This window comes from Panthera pardus, unplaced genomic scaffold, assembly GCF_024362965.1.
Source record: "Panthera pardus isolate Hobbes unplaced genomic scaffold, ASM2436296v1 HiC_scaffold_8, whole genome shotgun sequence".
NCBI lineage: Eukaryota > Metazoa > Chordata > Mammalia > Carnivora > Felidae > Panthera > Panthera pardus.
In genome coordinates this window covers 61,714,215-61,731,951 of record NW_026527013.1, presented here as the reverse complement: position 1 = coordinate 61,731,951, position 17,737 = coordinate 61,714,215, and the positions used below count along the sequence as shown (strand labels likewise).

The 17,737-nt window shown below is 58.9% G+C and overlaps 1 protein-coding gene and 2 non-coding genes across 9 annotated transcripts; all 3 read left to right on the top strand.

The window, feature by feature from the left end:
- The first annotated feature begins 8,461 nt into the window (after positions 1–8,461).
- TBRG4 (transforming growth factor beta regulator 4) lies at positions 8,462–16,809 on the top strand. Of its 7 annotated transcripts, none has more exons than XM_053897961.1 (12): positions 8,462–8,574; positions 9,179–9,257; positions 9,839–10,309; positions 12,426–12,743; positions 13,234–13,405; positions 13,683–13,840; positions 14,326–14,436; positions 14,970–15,114; positions 15,405–15,650; positions 15,764–15,875; positions 15,984–16,098; positions 16,550–16,809. In XM_053897961.1, the coding sequence occupies exons 3-12, from the start codon at positions 9,896–9,898 to the stop codon at positions 16,649–16,651; spliced, it is 1,893 nt and encodes a 630-aa protein (XP_053753936.1). In that variant the 5' UTR covers positions 8,462–8,574; positions 9,179–9,257; positions 9,839–9,895; the 3' UTR covers positions 16,652–16,809. The 7 variants fall into 7 exon arrangements, 6 of the variants coding, with proteins under 6 accessions (XP_053753936.1, XP_053753939.1, XP_053753937.1 ...); XM_053897964.1 differs by having other exon boundaries at positions 8,535–8,605; XM_053897962.1 differs by having other exon boundaries at positions 8,541–8,574; positions 9,104–9,257.
- On the top strand, positions 12,938–13,073 carry LOC128775788 (small nucleolar RNA SNORA5). The gene has a single exon (XR_008420760.1). It is a non-coding gene; the product is annotated as a small nucleolar RNA SNORA5 (small nucleolar RNA).
- LOC128775787 (small nucleolar RNA SNORA5) lies at positions 13,451–13,584 on the top strand. Its single transcript, XR_008420759.1, has one exon. It is a non-coding gene; the product is annotated as a small nucleolar RNA SNORA5 (small nucleolar RNA).
- Positions 16,810–17,737: the final 928 nt, after the last annotated feature.

Genomic DNA, 17,737 nt, shown 5'->3' with positions numbered 1-17,737 from the left:
GATTTGGGCCGGCCACCCGAGCAGGGTCTGTGCCTTGGCCACTTAATCTTGCAAGGAGACCTGGCTCGGGAGCTGGGAAATTGCTTCCTGGCTACCTGTGACCCCACCTTCCTGCCAGTGGGCTCTGGTGAGGGCCGGGGAGGGGTGGGTGTGGAGAGCTCGCTGGCCCACCTGTACACAGCGTCCCTCCCTCCCCTGCCCCCACCCTGCACCTCTGAGGCCTCCATGTCCCCTGCAGAGGACCCCCTTCAGTGATGGGCTTCCCCAGAAGTCCCTGGCTGCCCAGAGTGACCCACCTGAGCCTGCCTGGCAAAAGCCTTCTCTCTCGGATCCAGAAAGCCCAAGATGTTTCCTACCTACTGCTAATAAAAACCCACTCAGCTTCATGTCTCTCTGTTGTCTGTCTGTCACATGTCCCGGGCACCTCTGGGCAGGGGCAGCAGACAAAGCACACAGGCCTCTGGGAGCTCCGGGCTGTCCACCGGCACTCGGGGCTCTGGCCCTCTGGGGTCTGGCCCCTTTGAGAGGCGTTGCTGGCATGGGGACAGGAAGAGAGTGGAGTCTGCAGGGAGGGCTGGGGCTTGGAGGTTGCCACGGCCTCTCTCCACGGCTTGTGTGTGGCCCCCACCCACTTGGCAGTGTGCAGAGGGCAGGCGTGCTTATGGGGAGTTTCTGCACAGACACTGCTCCCAGGAAGCCCTGTTTAGGACCTGCAGTGAAGCACGTGCACCCCACCCAACACCCAGGGGGCACCCCAGAGACCACTGCGGTTCTGATGCTAGGCCCCCCCAAGTTCCCACCAGGCTGCCAGCACCGCAGACACCTGCCCTACACCCTGACTCACTTAGCTACCAGCCCTGGGGTCTGACGAACCCCAAGCTACCAGTCCGGGGATCCCACAAACCCCAAGCTACCAGTCCCGGGGGGGGGGGGTCCCACGAATCCCAAACTACCAGTCCTGGGGGTCCCACGAACCCCAAGCTACCAGTCTTGGGGTCCCACGAACCCCACAGCTCCCATAAGTTGTGATAATGACCCACAGGACTCTGAAGGCACAACACTTCAGATCACACCCTGTGATAAAGGACACAGACCAGCAAAGCCAAATAAAGGCCACACATGGAAGGTGGGAGCGGAGATGCAGGAGCCTTTGCCCTCACTGGGCTGGGGCGTGCCACCTCCCAGCACGTCCACATGTCACCAACCAGGAAGCTCCCTGAGGTTTTCTCAAAGCTCCATTAGTAGGCATTTTGATGAAGCCGTTGTTGACCAGCTCAGTCCCCACGTAACCACACGGTTGGCTCCAGGCCACCAGCCCGTCCTGTGCCATGAGGGACCCCTACCCCAGAGTCACCGCATCTGCTTAAACTCAGGCGTGAGAAAGGAGTCCTTGCAAACAACACACGACACTTGCATCAGCCAGGAAACCACAAGGTGTTGAAGCGCTGCTCCAGGAAGGGGACAGAGAGAGACCAGAGCTCCTCACCATGCCCCCATGCACAGCCAGCCCAGGGGAGCACTTTCCCCCAGCCTGGCCCCAGGTCGCACACACTGAAGCCACCTGTCACATGCCAGACAACATGTCAGGAGCCAGGGAGACAGGACGGATCGTCCCAAATAAAAAGGGCTTTCACCAGTGGCTGAATTTTGTTCCTGGACCATTCTCCAGCAAAAGGAAGCAGGATTCCTTGGGAGACGCCGTTGAGGGAACAAAGAACAAGGCCGTGGGGGACACCCTGTGTCAGAAAGTGGGAGCCAACCTGCAGCCACCCCCAGACAACCTTGCCCCCCCCCCCAGCGCCACCAGCATGCAGAGGAGAGGAGGCTCTTCTTAGCAGAAAATGCTAGTCAACACATCAGGGGGGAGAGAAGGACTAGAAATCCACCATCCCCAACTCCAAAGTAATCGTTCCTCCAGCCAAGCATCACCAGACGACCCAGATGACCAGAAACCCCTGCAGAAACATCACAGTCTCAAAGCAGCCCCGCTATTCACAAGGGGGAGCTCCTCCCACAACAGAGAGCTGGCCCCTAATTGAACCAAGGGATCAAACCTGGCATCCTAGGACCCACCATGGCTGTGTGTCCCCGTGCAACCCAAAGGGATACGCACCAACGGTCTTCACGAGGATGCCGTCAGATGACCGCAGCTTCCATTCAGGGTTCCAGAAGGGGATGGGGGGGGGGGGGGCCTGAGCCCAGTCTGGGCAGCTGGAACCACCCAGCTCACCCTTCCTCAAGCTCAGAGTGAACCACCCCCATGCTGGAGAACTCCTCCCCTGCAGAGAACGCCCATCCCCTCCATCCCTGCGTTAGCCCTACATCCAGCTTCTGTAAGCCTGGTGCCCTAACATCTGCCCCGCAGGCATACTGGGCACTGATGTCATGCTTGAGTCAACTTACCTAGCCCACCCCCACCTCCCCCACAACTGCCCCAGGACTCCTCTCCTTCCATGGGGTAAGGGGAACACTTTTCAAATGCAAATCAAAGGATGCAGAGCCCATGCCCCAACCCCCTTCTCTCTGGGGTCTTACCATCCAGGCCACTATCCCCAGCCCTCCTCCCCTCCCAGGGGCAGCTAGGGGCAGCCCTTCCACAGCAGAGCATGCTAATTATTCACACTAGCCAGTCCTAAGCCCGCCTGCCCTCCCTTGTCTGGTGCTCTCCACAGAAACCACAGCAGAGGTCCGTACCACAGTGACCCCACCCCCGCCTCCTGACCAACCCAGTGCTTCCCTGTGTGACCCTGCCTTGTCCCTGAAAACCGTGACTCATACATTAGAGTCAACGGCAGTCCTCTCCTGATCTGTTGGCCTCACCAGACCCAGGACTTTCTGTTAATAAAAATATTTTAAAGACAATCGCTTTCAGGGACTGGAGGTCCATCTCAGAGAAGACCCGGGGGCATGGGGAATTGTCTCCCTCCTCCACCATCTCCCACCACGTGCTTACGGCGGCCAAGCCCAGAGCTCCCGGGCCCTACTAGGCTGATCTCCTGCCCAGGCCACTAAGCTCCATCCCCCCAAAGTGGATAAGGTAGAGGAATGGACAAGGAAAAATGGAGGAGTGATGGTGGAGGAGGAGAAGAGATGATGGAGAAGGAGGAGGGATAATGGAGGGGGAAGAGGGATGATGAAGGATGATGGAGAAGAGATGATGGAGGAGGGGGAGGAATGATGCAGGAGGAGGGATGGAGGAGGAGGAGGGATGATGCAGGAGAAGGGAAAGACAAAGGAGAAGGGGGGATGTGTCAGTCTGTGGGTTTTGGGGACCTGGCTGCTGGCAGGATTTGGGGGTTGGGAGGGCAGAGGGCTCATCATCCTTCCCCAGTTGGGAGGGAGCCTCCAGGCAGGATGGAGAGGCACTGGGAGTTCAGGTGTCTGTAGGAACCCTGGGTGCTCACTCTCCAGGTGCCCTTGGGCAGTCCCCTCCACGCCCTCCCTGGCCTCAGTTTCCCATACATGAAAAGCATGTGAGGGACAGGTTCATGTGCTGGGCAGAGCCGGGGCCAGGCTGACCAGCTCTGATTCCTCCTCTTCAGGAGTCCATGCAGGCCCTGAGGGAGGATCTTTTCCTGAGAGAGGAAAGCCCTTTGGTGGAGAGTCCCCAAGACTGTCCCCAGGCTCTGTGATTCTGCAAAGCTAAGACTGCTTACAGCAGGAGGAGAGAAGAGGCACGGGGTGGGGGTGGGGGGGGTGAACTCTGGAGGAGGGCAGGCAGGAGCTTCCATACATCTCTCGGGAAAAGTTGCCCAGGAGGCGATGAATTCCGCAGTAACACAAGTGATGTGACATCTGCCGGGAGGGGCTCAGTGCCCAGGGTTTCCCCCCGGCGCTGGGCTGGACGCGCTCCACCCAGAGTGTGCCAAAACCCAGCCCCGCAGAGGGCAAGCAGGTGCAGGACGGCCCCACGTCCCCAGGGAGGCCCAGGAAGGCCGCATCATGTATGGCACCTCTAAGCAGTCGTGTCTCCGGACACCAGCCAACCCTAATGCCCCTGACCACCATCCGTCGTCAGCAAGCGTGTTGGACAGAAGGACTGAGGTCTTCCCAGCAATCCCTCCTCTCCCTCAAGGGAAGACAAACCCATCTCAACCAGTGTTCCTGTGAGCCTGGTGCTGGCCCACCAGGCTGGGAGGGGGCACGGGAAACGGTGGGTGGTAGGAGGTAAGGAGGAGGAACAGGGAGGGGCTCTAACGGAGCAGAATCGGGAGGGAGACAAGAATGAACAAAACCGCCGCTTCTTCCCCACATCCCCACATCCCCACATCCCCACATCTGATCCATCCGGCCCACTGCCTCTGGTGGTCCAGGCAATGCCATGCTTGAAGCTCAGGAGCATGTTTGAACACATCCCGCAAAGTAAGATCCTCTCCACCGGCCCGCAAAACGGAGCCGCTACATTTCCCCACCCCCCACCTAGGCCAGGAGCTCCTCTCTGCAGAGTGTGGCCAAGGCATCTGGCCTGACCAAGAGTCTCAGAGCGTGGGGCTACCCTGCCAAAACCTGACCGTGGCCGCTCTAAATTAGCCCCCAGGCCCGACACTGCTCCCGCTAGAGTGAGGTCAGAGGCGGAGCTGAGACCACCTCTAGGGACCTCCTGTTTGCTCACTCATGGGAGAGGCTGCCATGTGGCACAGGGGCTCTTGGCGGGGATCTCCGGCCCCCAGCCGTTGCAGGGGAGGTGCCCCCCTCACAACCCCCACTAGCAACAGCGACAGGAACCCCGACAGAGGAAAGGTATGTGCGCTCAAGCCTGAGACTGTCTGTTCCCCCACCCAGCCATCCTCCCCCCATCAGGTTCCCCAAACGTCGGCAGCTCTGGCCCAAGAGGAAAGAACTAACAAGATGGCAACTGTAGGTTCCCCAAAAACAGCCTGACGGCGAGGTTCACTGCCAGCAAGTCCTCTTAATGGCCCGCCACTTTTTTTTTAAGGTACCAGCTTTACTGAGATACAACTCACATGACGGATATTTACCCCTTAACGTGTAGAACCCACCGGCTCCCCATACCTTCACAGTTAATCGTGCAACCACCCAATCCCAGAATATTTCCAGCACCCCAAACAAATCCCAGACCCATTCATCACTCCCCATCTTACCCAACATCCACAGCCCCCTGGAAACCACTAATCGACCTCCAGCTCTGTGGACTTGCCTCTCGGGGACACTGCACACAAATGGAATCACACAGGGAGTAGGCCGTCTGGATTCCTTCATCAAGTGTAATGTTTTCAAGGTTCTTCTAGGTTAACTTGGGCTGACTGATATCCCACAGTGGATATACCGCGTCGTGTTTGTTCACGCATCTATTGGTTAGCATTTGGATTGTGCCTGTTTTTTGACTTTTATGAAAAACGCTTCTGTGAACATTTGCGTACAAGTTTTTGCACCGACCTGTTTTCAGTTATCTGCGGTATACACCTAAGTGACACACAGTAATTCTCTGACAAGAAACTGCTAAGCTGTCTTCCAAAGCAGCCATGCCATTTCACGTGCCCCCCAACACTGCCTCAGCGTTCTGATCTCTCTACATCATCGCCATCGCTTGGTATTTTCTGGGCTTTCCTGTTGTTCTAATTGCAGCCATCCAAAGTGGGTGTGAAGGGGCCCCTCATCGTGGTTCTGATTTGCATCTTCCTGATGGCTAGGGATGCTGAGCAGTGTCCACGTGCTCCCCAGACTTCCATGTATCTTCTTTGGAGAAACGTCTACTCAGATTCTTTGAGCGGTTCTTACCTGGGCAATTGCCTTCTGTTACATCGTAAGGGTTCTTTCCTCAACATCATCGTTTTGAGACTCACCCATGTCCTTGCCAGCACAGGTGTTCATCGCTTTTTCTTTTTTCTTTTAATTTTTTTTAACACTTATTCATTTTTGAGAGACAGTGCGAGCAGGGGAGGGGCAGAGAGAGAGAGAGGGAGACCCAGAATCCAAAGCAGGCTCCAGGCTCTGAGCTGTCAGCAGAGCCCAAGATGGGGCTTGAACCCACAAACTGTGAGATCATGACCTGAGCTGAAGTCAGACACTCAACTGACTAAGCCACCCAGGCACCCCTCATTGCTTTTTCTTAATGTTCATTTTTTTAGAGCAATTTTAGGTTCACAGCAAAACTGAGTGAAAAATACAGTGAAATCTACCTCTTGTCCCCTCCGCACACCTAGTCTCAACATCCCCCACCAAAAGTGCATTTGCTGTGATCCATGAACCCATCGTGACTCATCACGACCACCAAACCCCACAGTTCACATTACGGTTCACTCTTGGAGTATACATTCTATGGGTTTGGACAAAGCTGTAATAGCCCATCCATCACAGTATCATGTGAATAGTTTCATTGCCCCAAAAACCCTCTGTGCTCAGCCCATTCATCCTTCCCCATTCATCCTTCCCATCCTTCCTAACCCTTGGCAACCGCTGGCCTCTCTACTGTCTCCACAGCTTTGCCTTTTCCAGAATGTCATGTCCTGGGAATCACCCAATGCACAACCTTTTCAAATTGGCTTCTATCACTTAGTAACACTCATTTAAGGTTCCTCCATGTCCTTTCATGGCTTGATGGCGCCTTTCTTTTCGCCACTAAATAATATCCCATCATCTGGATGCACCACAGCTCATTTATCTATCTGCCTCCTGAAGGACACCTTGGTTGCTTCCAAGTCCTGGGAATTATGACTGAAGCTGCTGTAAACACCCGTGTGCAGGCTTCTGTGTGGATATGTTTTCACCTCCCCCAGGTGAACCACGGATCATGGTTGCCGGGCTGCACGGTATCCTTTCAGACTGCAGTCACAAAATACCATAAACTTTGTGACTTACAAACAACAGAAACCTGTTTCTCACACTTCTGGAGGCTGGAACTCTGAGGTCAGGGTGCCGGCACGGTGGAGGGGGGATGTCTGTCCTGTAGTATAGACTTCTCGCTGGGTTCTCACATGGTGGAACAGCCAGGGGCTCTCTGGGGTTTCTTCTGAAGCCTCCACTCTCATGACCCAGTGACCTCCCAAACGCCCCACCTCCTAGCACTGTCACCTTGAACATTAGGTTCCACATATGAACCTGAAGGACAGAAACATTCAGCCCATTGCACAGTAAGAGTATGCTTAGTTTTGTAAAAAACAAACAAAACAAAAACTAGTAAACTTCAAAAGTGACGGCACCATGTTGCAGTTCCAACCAGCACAAATGAGAGCTCCTTCTCCGCCACCCTTACATCTGAGAACAGAAACCAAAACAGTACGAATAATAACAGCAAGAGGAAAAAAATAACAGCAAGTAAACAGGGAGAAGAAAAACTCAGGGGGGAAACCCCTATCATCAAAATCCTTACAGGGGTAAGACAAAAGATCGCAATAGTGAAAAAAAAAAAAATGTAAAAAGGAACATTCAGAAGCCAAAAAAGGAGCTCTTAGTAAAGAAAAACGTGTGGACAGGAACCTTCAGAAGAGCTGGAAGCTAAGGAGGAAATAGCTCAGAAGGTCGAGCAAAGAAATAATGAGAGAATAACAAAGACAGGATGGGAAAACCAGGGAAAACCAGAAATTGGTGTACAAGAGCCAGTATTCAAACGTGGGCATTTTGGAAAGCCAGATTAGAGGAAATGGAAGAAAGGGAATATGAATAAACAACAACGAACTCCGGCCCGAAGACAAGTGCTTTTAGGTTGAGGGCCCATCAGGTGCTCAGGATGGAGACTTGCATCATTGAGAAATATCAGAAATCATGACAAGACACAAGCTTTTAGAAATTAAAAACAAAGCAAATTAAAAAGAAGGAAAGAAGGGAGGGAGAGAAGGAGGGAGGGAAGGAGGGAAGGAAGGGAGGGAAGGAAGGAGGGAAAGAGAGAGGTCACTCTGCCTGTTTGAAGGACTTGTCCACAGGCAGTAAGGGAATTTGATTTTTCACTTGCCTTTGTTTCCCAAATCAAACACGTGGAATCTTAATCCAACAACAGAAAACAAGGCAATTACTAATTCAGAGAAAGTGAAAAAGCGTGGCAGGAAGGGAGATCAAGCCCGCAAACGGACTGCAGGTGCCTCGTGTGCTTGGCTTACCCGCACTTTAATTTTTTTCAAAATTAAACGTCAACACTCTCAAAAATCAGAAGATTGCACATAAAATTCCAGATTAAAAAAAAAAAAATCCGGCAAGATGTGGGCAAACTGCCTGCAGGACCTCAGGCCGCCCTGGACGCCGTCCACCCCATAGCCACCCCACACGCTGGGGTGCAGGCCGGAGGGCGCCGAGCCTCCGGCCGCCGCTAACGGGGATCTTTGTTCCCCTCCAACCCCCCCCCCCCCCCCCCCCCCCGCCCCATTGCCCAGCGCTCTCCTCTCCGCTCCCCCTCGCCTACTGCGCGCCCTCAGCAAAGATGGCACCCGTCCGGAAAGGATCAGCCAGCGTGACTTCCAGCTGGCTGCGTGCCCTCAGCAAAGATGGCATCCAACTTGAAAGGGTAGTGGCGTGACTTCCGGCCGGGCGGAGCGAGGCGAGGCTCGCTTCCGGCGGCGCCCAGAGTGACGTGACGAGGGCGCCGCGCGGCGTGGTCCGAGGACAGTGCGGGCGCGCATGGAGGTCAGCGGCGGCCCTCGCGGCGGCAGCTCAGGTCTCCCGGCGGCGGGGAAGGGGCTGCGGGGCGTGGGTGCCGAGGGCCGGAGGGCGTGGCCGGCTGGAGGAGACCGGACAGGCGCTCCGGGACGCGGGGGGTCAGGGGGCTGGGCTGGCGGGGTGGAGACGGGTTGGGGGGGGCCGGGGCGCGGCGCGAGGTGGGGGAAGGAGCGGCTCCCGCCCGTGTGCGCACGCGCACCTCCACCGCGATCCCGCATGGTGACCCGCGAGCGGCGCGCTGACCCTCGCGTCTCAGCGCGCAGGCCCCCGCGCCTTGGTGCGGGTGCGGGGTCTGCATCTGCGGGCGGAGCTTCGGGGCCGGTGTAGCCCAGTTTCGCTCCTGGACCGCAGCTCGCTCCCCAGATCGTGGGATCGACCGGTCGTGACTGTTTCCGGCTTCCCTCTGACCGGGCTCAGCGGGGTGCGGGCTGTTACTTTGGGGCTGGTGTTCTTCCTGAGCCTCTTATGCTGTGTAATTAGACTAAGCGTTTTACAGCGGCAATAATGCGCTGGCCACGACCGGGTTCCGGGAAACCGAAGGTCGAACACGCTACGCTCTCTGCTTTGGCAGGCGCGCGGACCCCGTCACTTGATCGCAGAGGCGGGCAGGACTGAACAGTATCGGGATATGTGACACACCCCTGGAGGAGGTAACGTCTTGCCTGGGTGTGGAGAGGTGATGGGTGATTTTGTGGGTGCTGTGCTGGGGGTGGGGGGCAGTCGCCCTGGCTGGGTCTATTGAAGGTGCAGGGCCTGTCGGGATGAGGGAGTAAACCCAGGAGGTCATTCTGAGCCACGTTGTGAGGCTGCGGGATGTGGGTCATACGTCCAGGGCTTTCCAGGAGCAGTCTGATGTGAAATATCGTCTTGTGTTTCTGGAAGTCCATCATTCTTGATCCTGGGTTACTTTTAAAGTAAATGAAAGGACACTGTCCGATCTTGCGGAGACTCCCACCTAGGAACCCCGGGGCTGAACCTGGGGATCTGAATGGTTGAACTACCCCGTAGGCAATTGTGCTCTCCAGCCCTAGCTGTAATGCTCCTGGGGTTGGCATTTGGTTCCATCCTACAGCGAAACAAAAAGCCTCTGCCCCGGGTATGGGGCAGGCAGAAAGCAGAGGTTCTGGCTAGTGTGGAGAGTGGCCACAACGTTGTGTCACCTGCCGTGTTCTCGGATCTCTGACTCAGAAGCTGCGCCTGCATCACCCCTTTCTCTCCTTTTCCTCTTCAGGGCTTTGGACCTGGACCTGTTCACTAGGAAGCTGCCCTCCCTGCCACCCAGGCCATCATGGCAGCCCGCCTGGTGAAGCGATGCGCGTGCCTCCTGAGAGAGGCCACCCTTCTGGCCCCTGTGGTGGCTCCGGTAGGCCGACTGAGGCTTGCCAGTGTGGCCCATAGGACTCTGACTTTCTCAGCCACCTGCCCCAGTTCCCACTTCCCAGGCCCCTTGTCGGGGCTTGTGGAGAAGGAACAACTGTCTGCCCCCTGTCCAGAGCACCAGGAGGTGGAGCGGCTCATTGAGAAGGCCACCCGGCCAGAGGAGCTTCTGGAGCTGCTCAGTGACGGTCGCTGCCTGCAAGAGAGCCATGCGGCCCTCATGCTTATCCAGCTTTCTCGCCTGCTGTCTGACAAGCCGGAAGACAGAGCCTCGCTCGTGCAGGATGCCCGCTTTCAGCAGCTTCTCCATCTCGTTGACAGCCAGGTGGGTTTCTAAAATGTTCTCTCAGGGTTCCCCGTGCAGAAAACAATGGCACCAGAGTCCAAAGCAGCCAGTCACTTTGCAGGTATAGATGGGAACTGTGCTGCCTTGCTTAGTCCTCTCCGTCCTGTGAGAAGTTTTTGTTGTATAGAGTCTAGGCTACTTTTGCTTGCTGTTCCCCACTGATCTCAGAGCGGTCCCGTTAGGTGAATGTTGCCATCCTTCCACCGTCCTTTCAGCAGCACACGGGACACAGAAGCACAGGAAGCCGCACTGGTTCCACCCGGTTCCTTGGGTGCTCATCCCCTTGCCAGGGGATGTGGGGTGACTGACGGGGAATCCCAGGCAGCCGGGCAGGGTGGTCAGACCTCAGGCCCTCTCTGGGCTGGCTGAGGAAGGACTCCCTTCAGCCAGGCTGTTCGCTCCAGTGCCAGGGGCCCGTGGCACTGGCTGCGTCGGCCCTCACTCCCTGCCTTGGTCCGTGCTACCGGGAAGAAGCCGTGCTTCCGACACTGAGCAGGGAACCCTGTATTCAGTTGTCCGAGAGGATGGGGAGGAGAGGCATGGATCGGGGTGGCGGTTGCACTAACAGTGTTTTCCAAACCAGAGGCTGTGAGAGTAGTGGATGTGGCTGGCTGGTTTTAATGAGATAGGGTAATGGAGAAAATGCCAGAATGCATGTGTGGTAAGGGGAGCATGGCATCCTGGAACCTCTTGCTTCAGTTAGAGGTGTGTGCTGGGGTCAGGGCACCAGTTTGCTTCCTGGTGATGCCATAGCTGGTGACAGTTCACTGAGTCCCTTCTTGTTCCGAGGCTGTAAGCCTGTAATTGTCAGTGCACATTTCACACGCACGGAACCGAAGCAAGTTCTGGGAGACGAGGGCACCAGATTGCTTCCTGGTGATGCCATAGCTGGTGACAGTTCACTGAGTCCCTTCTTGTTCCGAGGCTGTAAGCCTGTAATTGTCAGTGCACATTTCACACGGAACCGAAGCAAGTTCTGGGAGACGAGAGTGAACCTTGTAACAGAGTCGTAAGCTGAAAGCAAGTGGGGACCAGAGTATGGGTAATACGGATGGTGGCCAGGCTCTCTTATTTGAAAGTGTCCCTGCTGTCACGGAGCATGCGTGTCTCCAGCTGCCCAGCCCCTCCACGCCACCTTCCCTGTTTGCACTCAGCCCCCCCGCACCCCCTAACGGGCAGAGGCTGCATGCTGCAGGTGGAGCCGCACCTGGACCGCGGGGTCCTGCGCCGGACTGTGACACACTGAGAACAGGGGGCCCCCTTGTTCAGAAACAGGCAGGCCCCCAGGAAGAGGGAAGCTCTGCCGTGCGCACTGGGGCTTTGGGGACGTCGTGGAGCCCAGCGTGAAGCTTCACGGCGTGCCGGTGTCTGACACGGTGCCGGTGGCAGCAGGTGGCTGGCCAGCCACTCCCCCCTCCGCCCCACTCCTCGCTGGTGCCAGGGAGTGTGGGGTAGGCAGGACTCTGTGACACCTGGCCTCTCTCTGCCCGCATATCAAGCGTTTTTTCACGTAGCTTCACGCGCGCCCCTGCGTGCTGGCTGGTGTCAGCAGCAGCCCTGGAAGGTGGGGGTTGGCAGGGTGCTGATGCCTGGGCATGCTCTGTAAGGATGTCACCTTTGCTGTCCTCGGTGGTCGCATTCCCAAGAAACTAAGTTTCCAGAAACCTTAGGACTGCTTTGTGGGAGAAAAGAGGTTCAGGGTTCGGGGTTTGTCAGATGCGACGTGGCCGCTGCTTCTGAAGAAGGGCCAGTGGGTCTGTAACACCTAAAAACTGTTACCGTCGCTACAAGCAACAGAACGAGCGGGTTGACAAAACTCTTAGTTCGGAGTCTGTCCCACATGCTTTCCCCTGGCTTCTGGACTCCACGGTTTTGCTTGGGTTTGGGCACACGGAGCCACAGCGAGTGTCTGTGGTCTCCCCTCAAGGGAAATCTTCTGACTCACACAGGGGTCCTTGCTCGCGGGTGACCCTGCACGGCTGACCAGGTGGCGCAGGAGGTAGACTTGGTGGTGGGCTGCAGACCAGCCCAGGGCAGGTGGGGTCCCGGCTGTGACTGCCCCGTGTGTGTCCCCTTCCCCCCCAACCCCCACCAGATAAGTGCTGTGTGGCACGGGACCCTCGTGAAACTGCTCCGCAGCCTGTATGCACTGGCACTGCCCGCGGCCTGCAGGGAGCTGCGCTCGGTGGAGCAGGAGGTCCGCTGGCGCCTGCGCAGGCTCAAGTACAGGCACCTGGCCTTCCTGGCCGAGTCGAGCGCCACGCACATGCGGGAGTCCCCGGAGCTGCTGGCTGAGCTGCTGCTGCACCTAGAGCGGCGCTGGACGGAGATCGATGATGGCCGCACTGCGGTGGCCCTGATGGCGAAGACGGGGCACCTCTCTGAGCCGCTGATGAACCGCCTGGAGGACAAGGTACTGCGGCAGGAGCCCCGGGCAGCTGCAGGCGCACCCCGTGGCCACACAGTGGACCTAGCTGACAGTGGACCTAGCTAGCGGGCTGCCGGCTCTCCTCCTCTCCCCGGAGGGCCTCGGGGGTAGGGCAGAGCCTAAGCCGCGCTCACAAGGGGGCTCCGCTTAACACTTCTGGTGATGTGCCACACGCCCCCGGCAGTCAAGTCAAATTCGGCCCCCGCTCCTGTTGTAGCGAGAGCTGGCCCAGGTGGCTGCCACAGGAAGCTCGCAGCTCATGGGCTCCGGGTCCCCTGCCCTGGGACCCGGGGATAAGTTTGGCTGCAGACAGGCCACTTCGGGCCCAGGGGTGCCCCGGCTGAGAACCGAGTAGGCCCGCACGGCGGGGTACTGGGTTACTGAGCTCAGGTCCAGTCGCTGTCCTGCAGGGGCGGCGCTGCATGGGATCCCCGGCCTGGGCCGCCGAGCTGACCCTGAGGGCTGTGGTTGACAGTGCCTGGAGTTGGTGGAGCGCTTCGGCCCTGACGAGCTGCGGAAGGTGCTGGTGACGCTGGCGGCTCAGAACCGGCGTTCAGTGCCCTTGTTGCGTGCCGTCTCTTACCACCTGGTCCAGAAGCCATTCCCGCTGACAAAAGGCATGCTCCTGGATCTGGCCTATGCCTACGGTGAGCCTTCCCCATGAGGAGCGGCCAGAAGGGAGGCACGCTGGCCGCAGCCGTGTCAAATTCGGTGCCCGCCCACCCGTGGCAGGCACCGGCCCAAGAGGCTGCCACAGGAACACCGTGGCTCATGGGCCCTGATCCTCTGTGCTGGGCCTCAGGGATAAATTCAGTCACGGACACCAAGCCCCTGGAGCTCCAGGCCAGGCACCGGGGGTGGAGGGAGGACAGAGCAGCCTGCCCACCCTCACCAGGTGAACCCTGGGGTCGCTCTGTCCCGAAGGCAAACTTGGCTTCCACCAGACCCAGGTGCTCCAACGCCTGGCCGCCGACCTGCTGCCCCACGTGCCCAGCCTGACGTCTGGCGAGGTGGCCCGTGGCGCCAAGTCCTTCGCCCTCCTGAAGTGGCTCAGCCCGCCCCTGTTCGAGGCCTTGGCCCAGGTGAGCCGGGCAGACCCTGCTCGTTCCACCGGGGAGGCACGGCCGCCCCGGACACTCCCCGGTTATGAACAGGGACTTCCTACCCGGCTCACTCATAGAGGCGCGGCCTCTGTGGGCAGTGGAGAATGGCGGGTGAGGACGGTGTCCTCCGTCGTGTCACTGGGCTCTGGAGGAGTTTCCATCCGTCTTCGGGTGGCTATAGCAGGACGTAGTGTGGACCGTGAGGCTTGGAATTTGCTCAGGACTCTAAACTTCATCCCCTGAAACAGCGAGGAGAGACACTTAACTTTACCTGCAGCGGCTTGAGGCTGCACAGACCACCCGGGGGCGTTTGTGACACTACCACCGGTCTCTGGGTGGGGGCAATGAGCAGGGGGAGGTCTGGCCTGCCACCCTGTCCAGGTGGCCCCCGGGCAGCTGGGGGCTCGTGGGCCCTGTGGGAGGGCCCCTCTCATTCTGTCCTCCACCCCATGTGGCCGGCCCAGCACGTCGTAGACCGAGCCCACACCGTCACCGTGCCGCACCTGTGCAACGTGCTTCTGGCCTTCGCACACCTGAACTTCCGTCCCGAGCGAGAGGACAAGTTCTTCAGCCTGGTATGGTCTGTGCACAGGTCGGGAGGTGTCGGGTGGCTCACTCGCCGCAGGCAGGGCTAGGGGGCCACTGGTTCTCCCTTACTGTCCTGCTGGTGCTCTGAACCCTTGGCACACCACCATGCAAAGCGGGCCCGAGCAGGTCCACGCAGGCATGACACATCTCGCGTGTGCACCTGGGCCTCCACGGGGACACTGCCCTCCTTGTACTCTCCCAAGTTCTCCCAGGGCCAGAAATCCATCCCTGTCCCCAGGGGCCTGTGATTTTGTGCCACAGGCCCTTGCTGCTGGGAGGGGCAGCAGGAAAGTCCTGCTGCATGTTGTGCTGTCCGTTAGTCCCGGGTGAGGAAGAAGGTTTCTGGTACTTTCTACTGGGGGAAGGGGGGGCTCCAAGCCTGGCCAAGAACGTCAGCCAGGATTGCTCCCAGTAGTTGTTCTAGCCTCAGCGCAGCCAAGCCATTCCAGCGCTCCGACTGCCTCCAGCCCAGGAGGTATGCGGCTGCTGAGCAGAGCCTCCCCGCCCCGCCCCTGTCCAGGTTAACGAGAAGCTGGGGCCCAAGCTGCGGAGCCTGCACCCGGCCCTGCAGGTGGATGTGGTGTGGGCACTGTGCGTGCTGCAGCAGGTGCAGGGGGAGGCGCTGCGAGCGGTACTCTGCCCTGAACTGCATGCCCGGTTCCTGGGTGAGTGCTGGGGCTTCCCCTCCCCTCCCTGACCCCAGGGGTCTGGGGGCCTCAGGGCTGGCAGGGAGGGGGCTCCGGAGCAGTGAGACGGTGCCCAGAGCTCACCTGGCTGGCGTCTGTTCCTCCATCCCTCTGCCTCTCCATGTGCATGGCCCTTATGATCTTGTCTCTGCCCCGATGATGCCAAGTTCAGAGTCAGTTGGGATCGAGGGTGTCACTGTCCCCTGCCTGGCCCCCCTCTTTGGCCCAGCGTCGGCCTTGGCTCACCCTCCCTTCTCGTTCTGCCTCAGGCAGCGAGTCCCCAAAGGACCAGAGCACCTTCCAGAAGCTGCTGCACATCAGCGCCACTGCACAGCTGGAGCACCCTGAGTACACGGGCCCCCTCCTCCCGGCCTCAGACTGGGCGCCCTGGCTCTTGGCCTGTGATGGGAAGGCCACACCCCTGCAGAAGGAACTGCGGGACACCCTGCGGGGGCTGCTGGGGAGCCCCAGCAGGGGCAGCTTCGCAGTGGCCACGCAGTACGGCTGGGTTCTGGGTGAGGCCCTCTCTGCACTACCCTGGTGGTGGGCATGGGGCTTGTTCTGTCCAGGACAAGGTCTCTGTGCCCCAGGGACGGTCCCTTCCATGTCCACCCGTGCCCCTCCCTAGATGCCGAGGTGCTGCTGGACATGGATGGCCAGTTCCTGCCCCTGAGAGACTTTGTAGCCCCACATCTCACTCCTCCCTCGGGGACCCAGCCGCTGCCCCCTGGGGCCAAGAGGTAGGTGGCCTGTGGCCAGCCTTGGACTCTGGCTTTTCTCTGGTGCCCCCCCCTCATCCTTCCCCCTCCCCCGGGAGGATGCCTAACGCTCTGCCCCTCCCCCACCAGGCTGGCGTTCCTGCGCTGGGAGTTCCCCAACTTCAGCAGCCGGAGCAGAGACCTGCTGGGGCGCTTCGCCCTGGCCCGGCGTCACGTGCGGGCCGCCGGCTTCCTGGTGGTGGATGTGAGTACCGCCAGTCCAGTGGGCCCCTTTGTGCAGGACGAAGGGAACCCCGGAACCTCGTAGATTCCCTGTGGCCGCAGCCCTGAAGCGTCTGCTCAGGGCTCTTAGAGCAGGTCTGCGCCCCACGAGTGCCCGCCCCGGGGCCGCTGACCCCTTCCAGAGCAGACGGTCCTATATGGGCTGGGGAACCCAGGAGCACCAGACACCGTGTGAGGGTTTTGTCACATTTACTTCTTGTGGTTTTGGTATCTCAGTGGGTTTTTGTTTTTCACTTCAAAAATGAAAAAGTTGTCATCAGGTGCCACAGATTCTCAGATCCCTGGCCCCAGGGGTTCAGGCCCCGGCAGCTCCTTCCACAGCCACACTCAGCAGCTTCGTGGGCTTGGAGGGTGGGGAGGCCAGGTGTGGAGCAGCGGGCAGAGCACAGGTGCCCCCCCCCCCCCCCCCGCAGGTCCCCTACTACGAGTGGCTGGAGCTCAAGTCTGAGTGGCAGAAAGGCGCCTACCTCAAGGACAAGATGCGAAAAGCAGTGGCAGAGGAGCTGGCCAAGTGACCCGGTCCATAGCCTGGACTGCACCCTGGGGGCCCTGGCCAAGTGACCTGGACTGCGCCCTGGGGGACCTGGCTCACCTGGACTGCATCGTGGGGGAGCTGGCCCGCAGCACCTGCTCTCTTGTGGGCAATAAACAGTGAATTCCAGTGTCCACACCAGGAGGTGTCCCAGACTTTGTCACCATTGCCACCACCCACCCTGCTCTCATGGTGGCCTGTCTGTCCCGGCTTCTCTGCCTCCCCAGGTCCCCTTGTCCCACATGTTCACACAGAGCCACCTGCTGTTCACACCATGTGGTCCACACCCAGGGTCCTGGGATTCCAGCATTTGGGCCGCGAGGACTTCCTGGGTCAGGCCTGTAGGGTTTTTGAGGACACGGCTTGGGGTTCTGATCTTGGTGTGGGCACTGACCACAGGCGTCCTGGGGGACGCCTCCTGCCTGTACTGTGGTCTCAGATGAGTGGAGGAGGACCCCCAAGGACCCCAGCTGACCAGTGTCACTGGCTCTGGAACAGGGGACAGGTACAGTCAGCTGACAGGATGCAGCTACCATCACCTCCAGACCAGGGGGATGCACCCTGTCCCTGAGTGGCCCGAGCCTCATCCCTGCCCCGCCCAGTAGTCTGTCCCTTCCCCAATCCTCCGCTGCAAAAGCAGGGTGACTGCCACATGCTGCCATTTGCCCCCAGCAGCTCAGAGCGGGGCGGGGAGAAGGGCCATCTCCAAAGCGGTCCCTCTGGAAGAGCTAGTCCAGTCTCCCAAAACCGCACAGCTCCCACAGGCGTTGGGGTATGGGTGGAGGGGGGCCTCTGGCACTTGTCATTTGCACAGGCCAGAGGGAGGAGCAGCTGAGAGGACTCTGAAGCCGGTGTCCCTGAGTATAGGCAAGATGTGGGAGCAGGGCGGACATCATGCAGTGAAGGATGGGCATGGATGAGGGTTGGGGTGTGGAGCTGGTCCTGTCCACTCAGGACCACAGGCTTTCACTGGAGACGCTCAGATCCCTTTGCAGTCTTGAGACATCACAGTGGTCCCTGTGTCCTCTATTACTCTTGGTGATGACATCTATAACTGGTTTGTGTTACC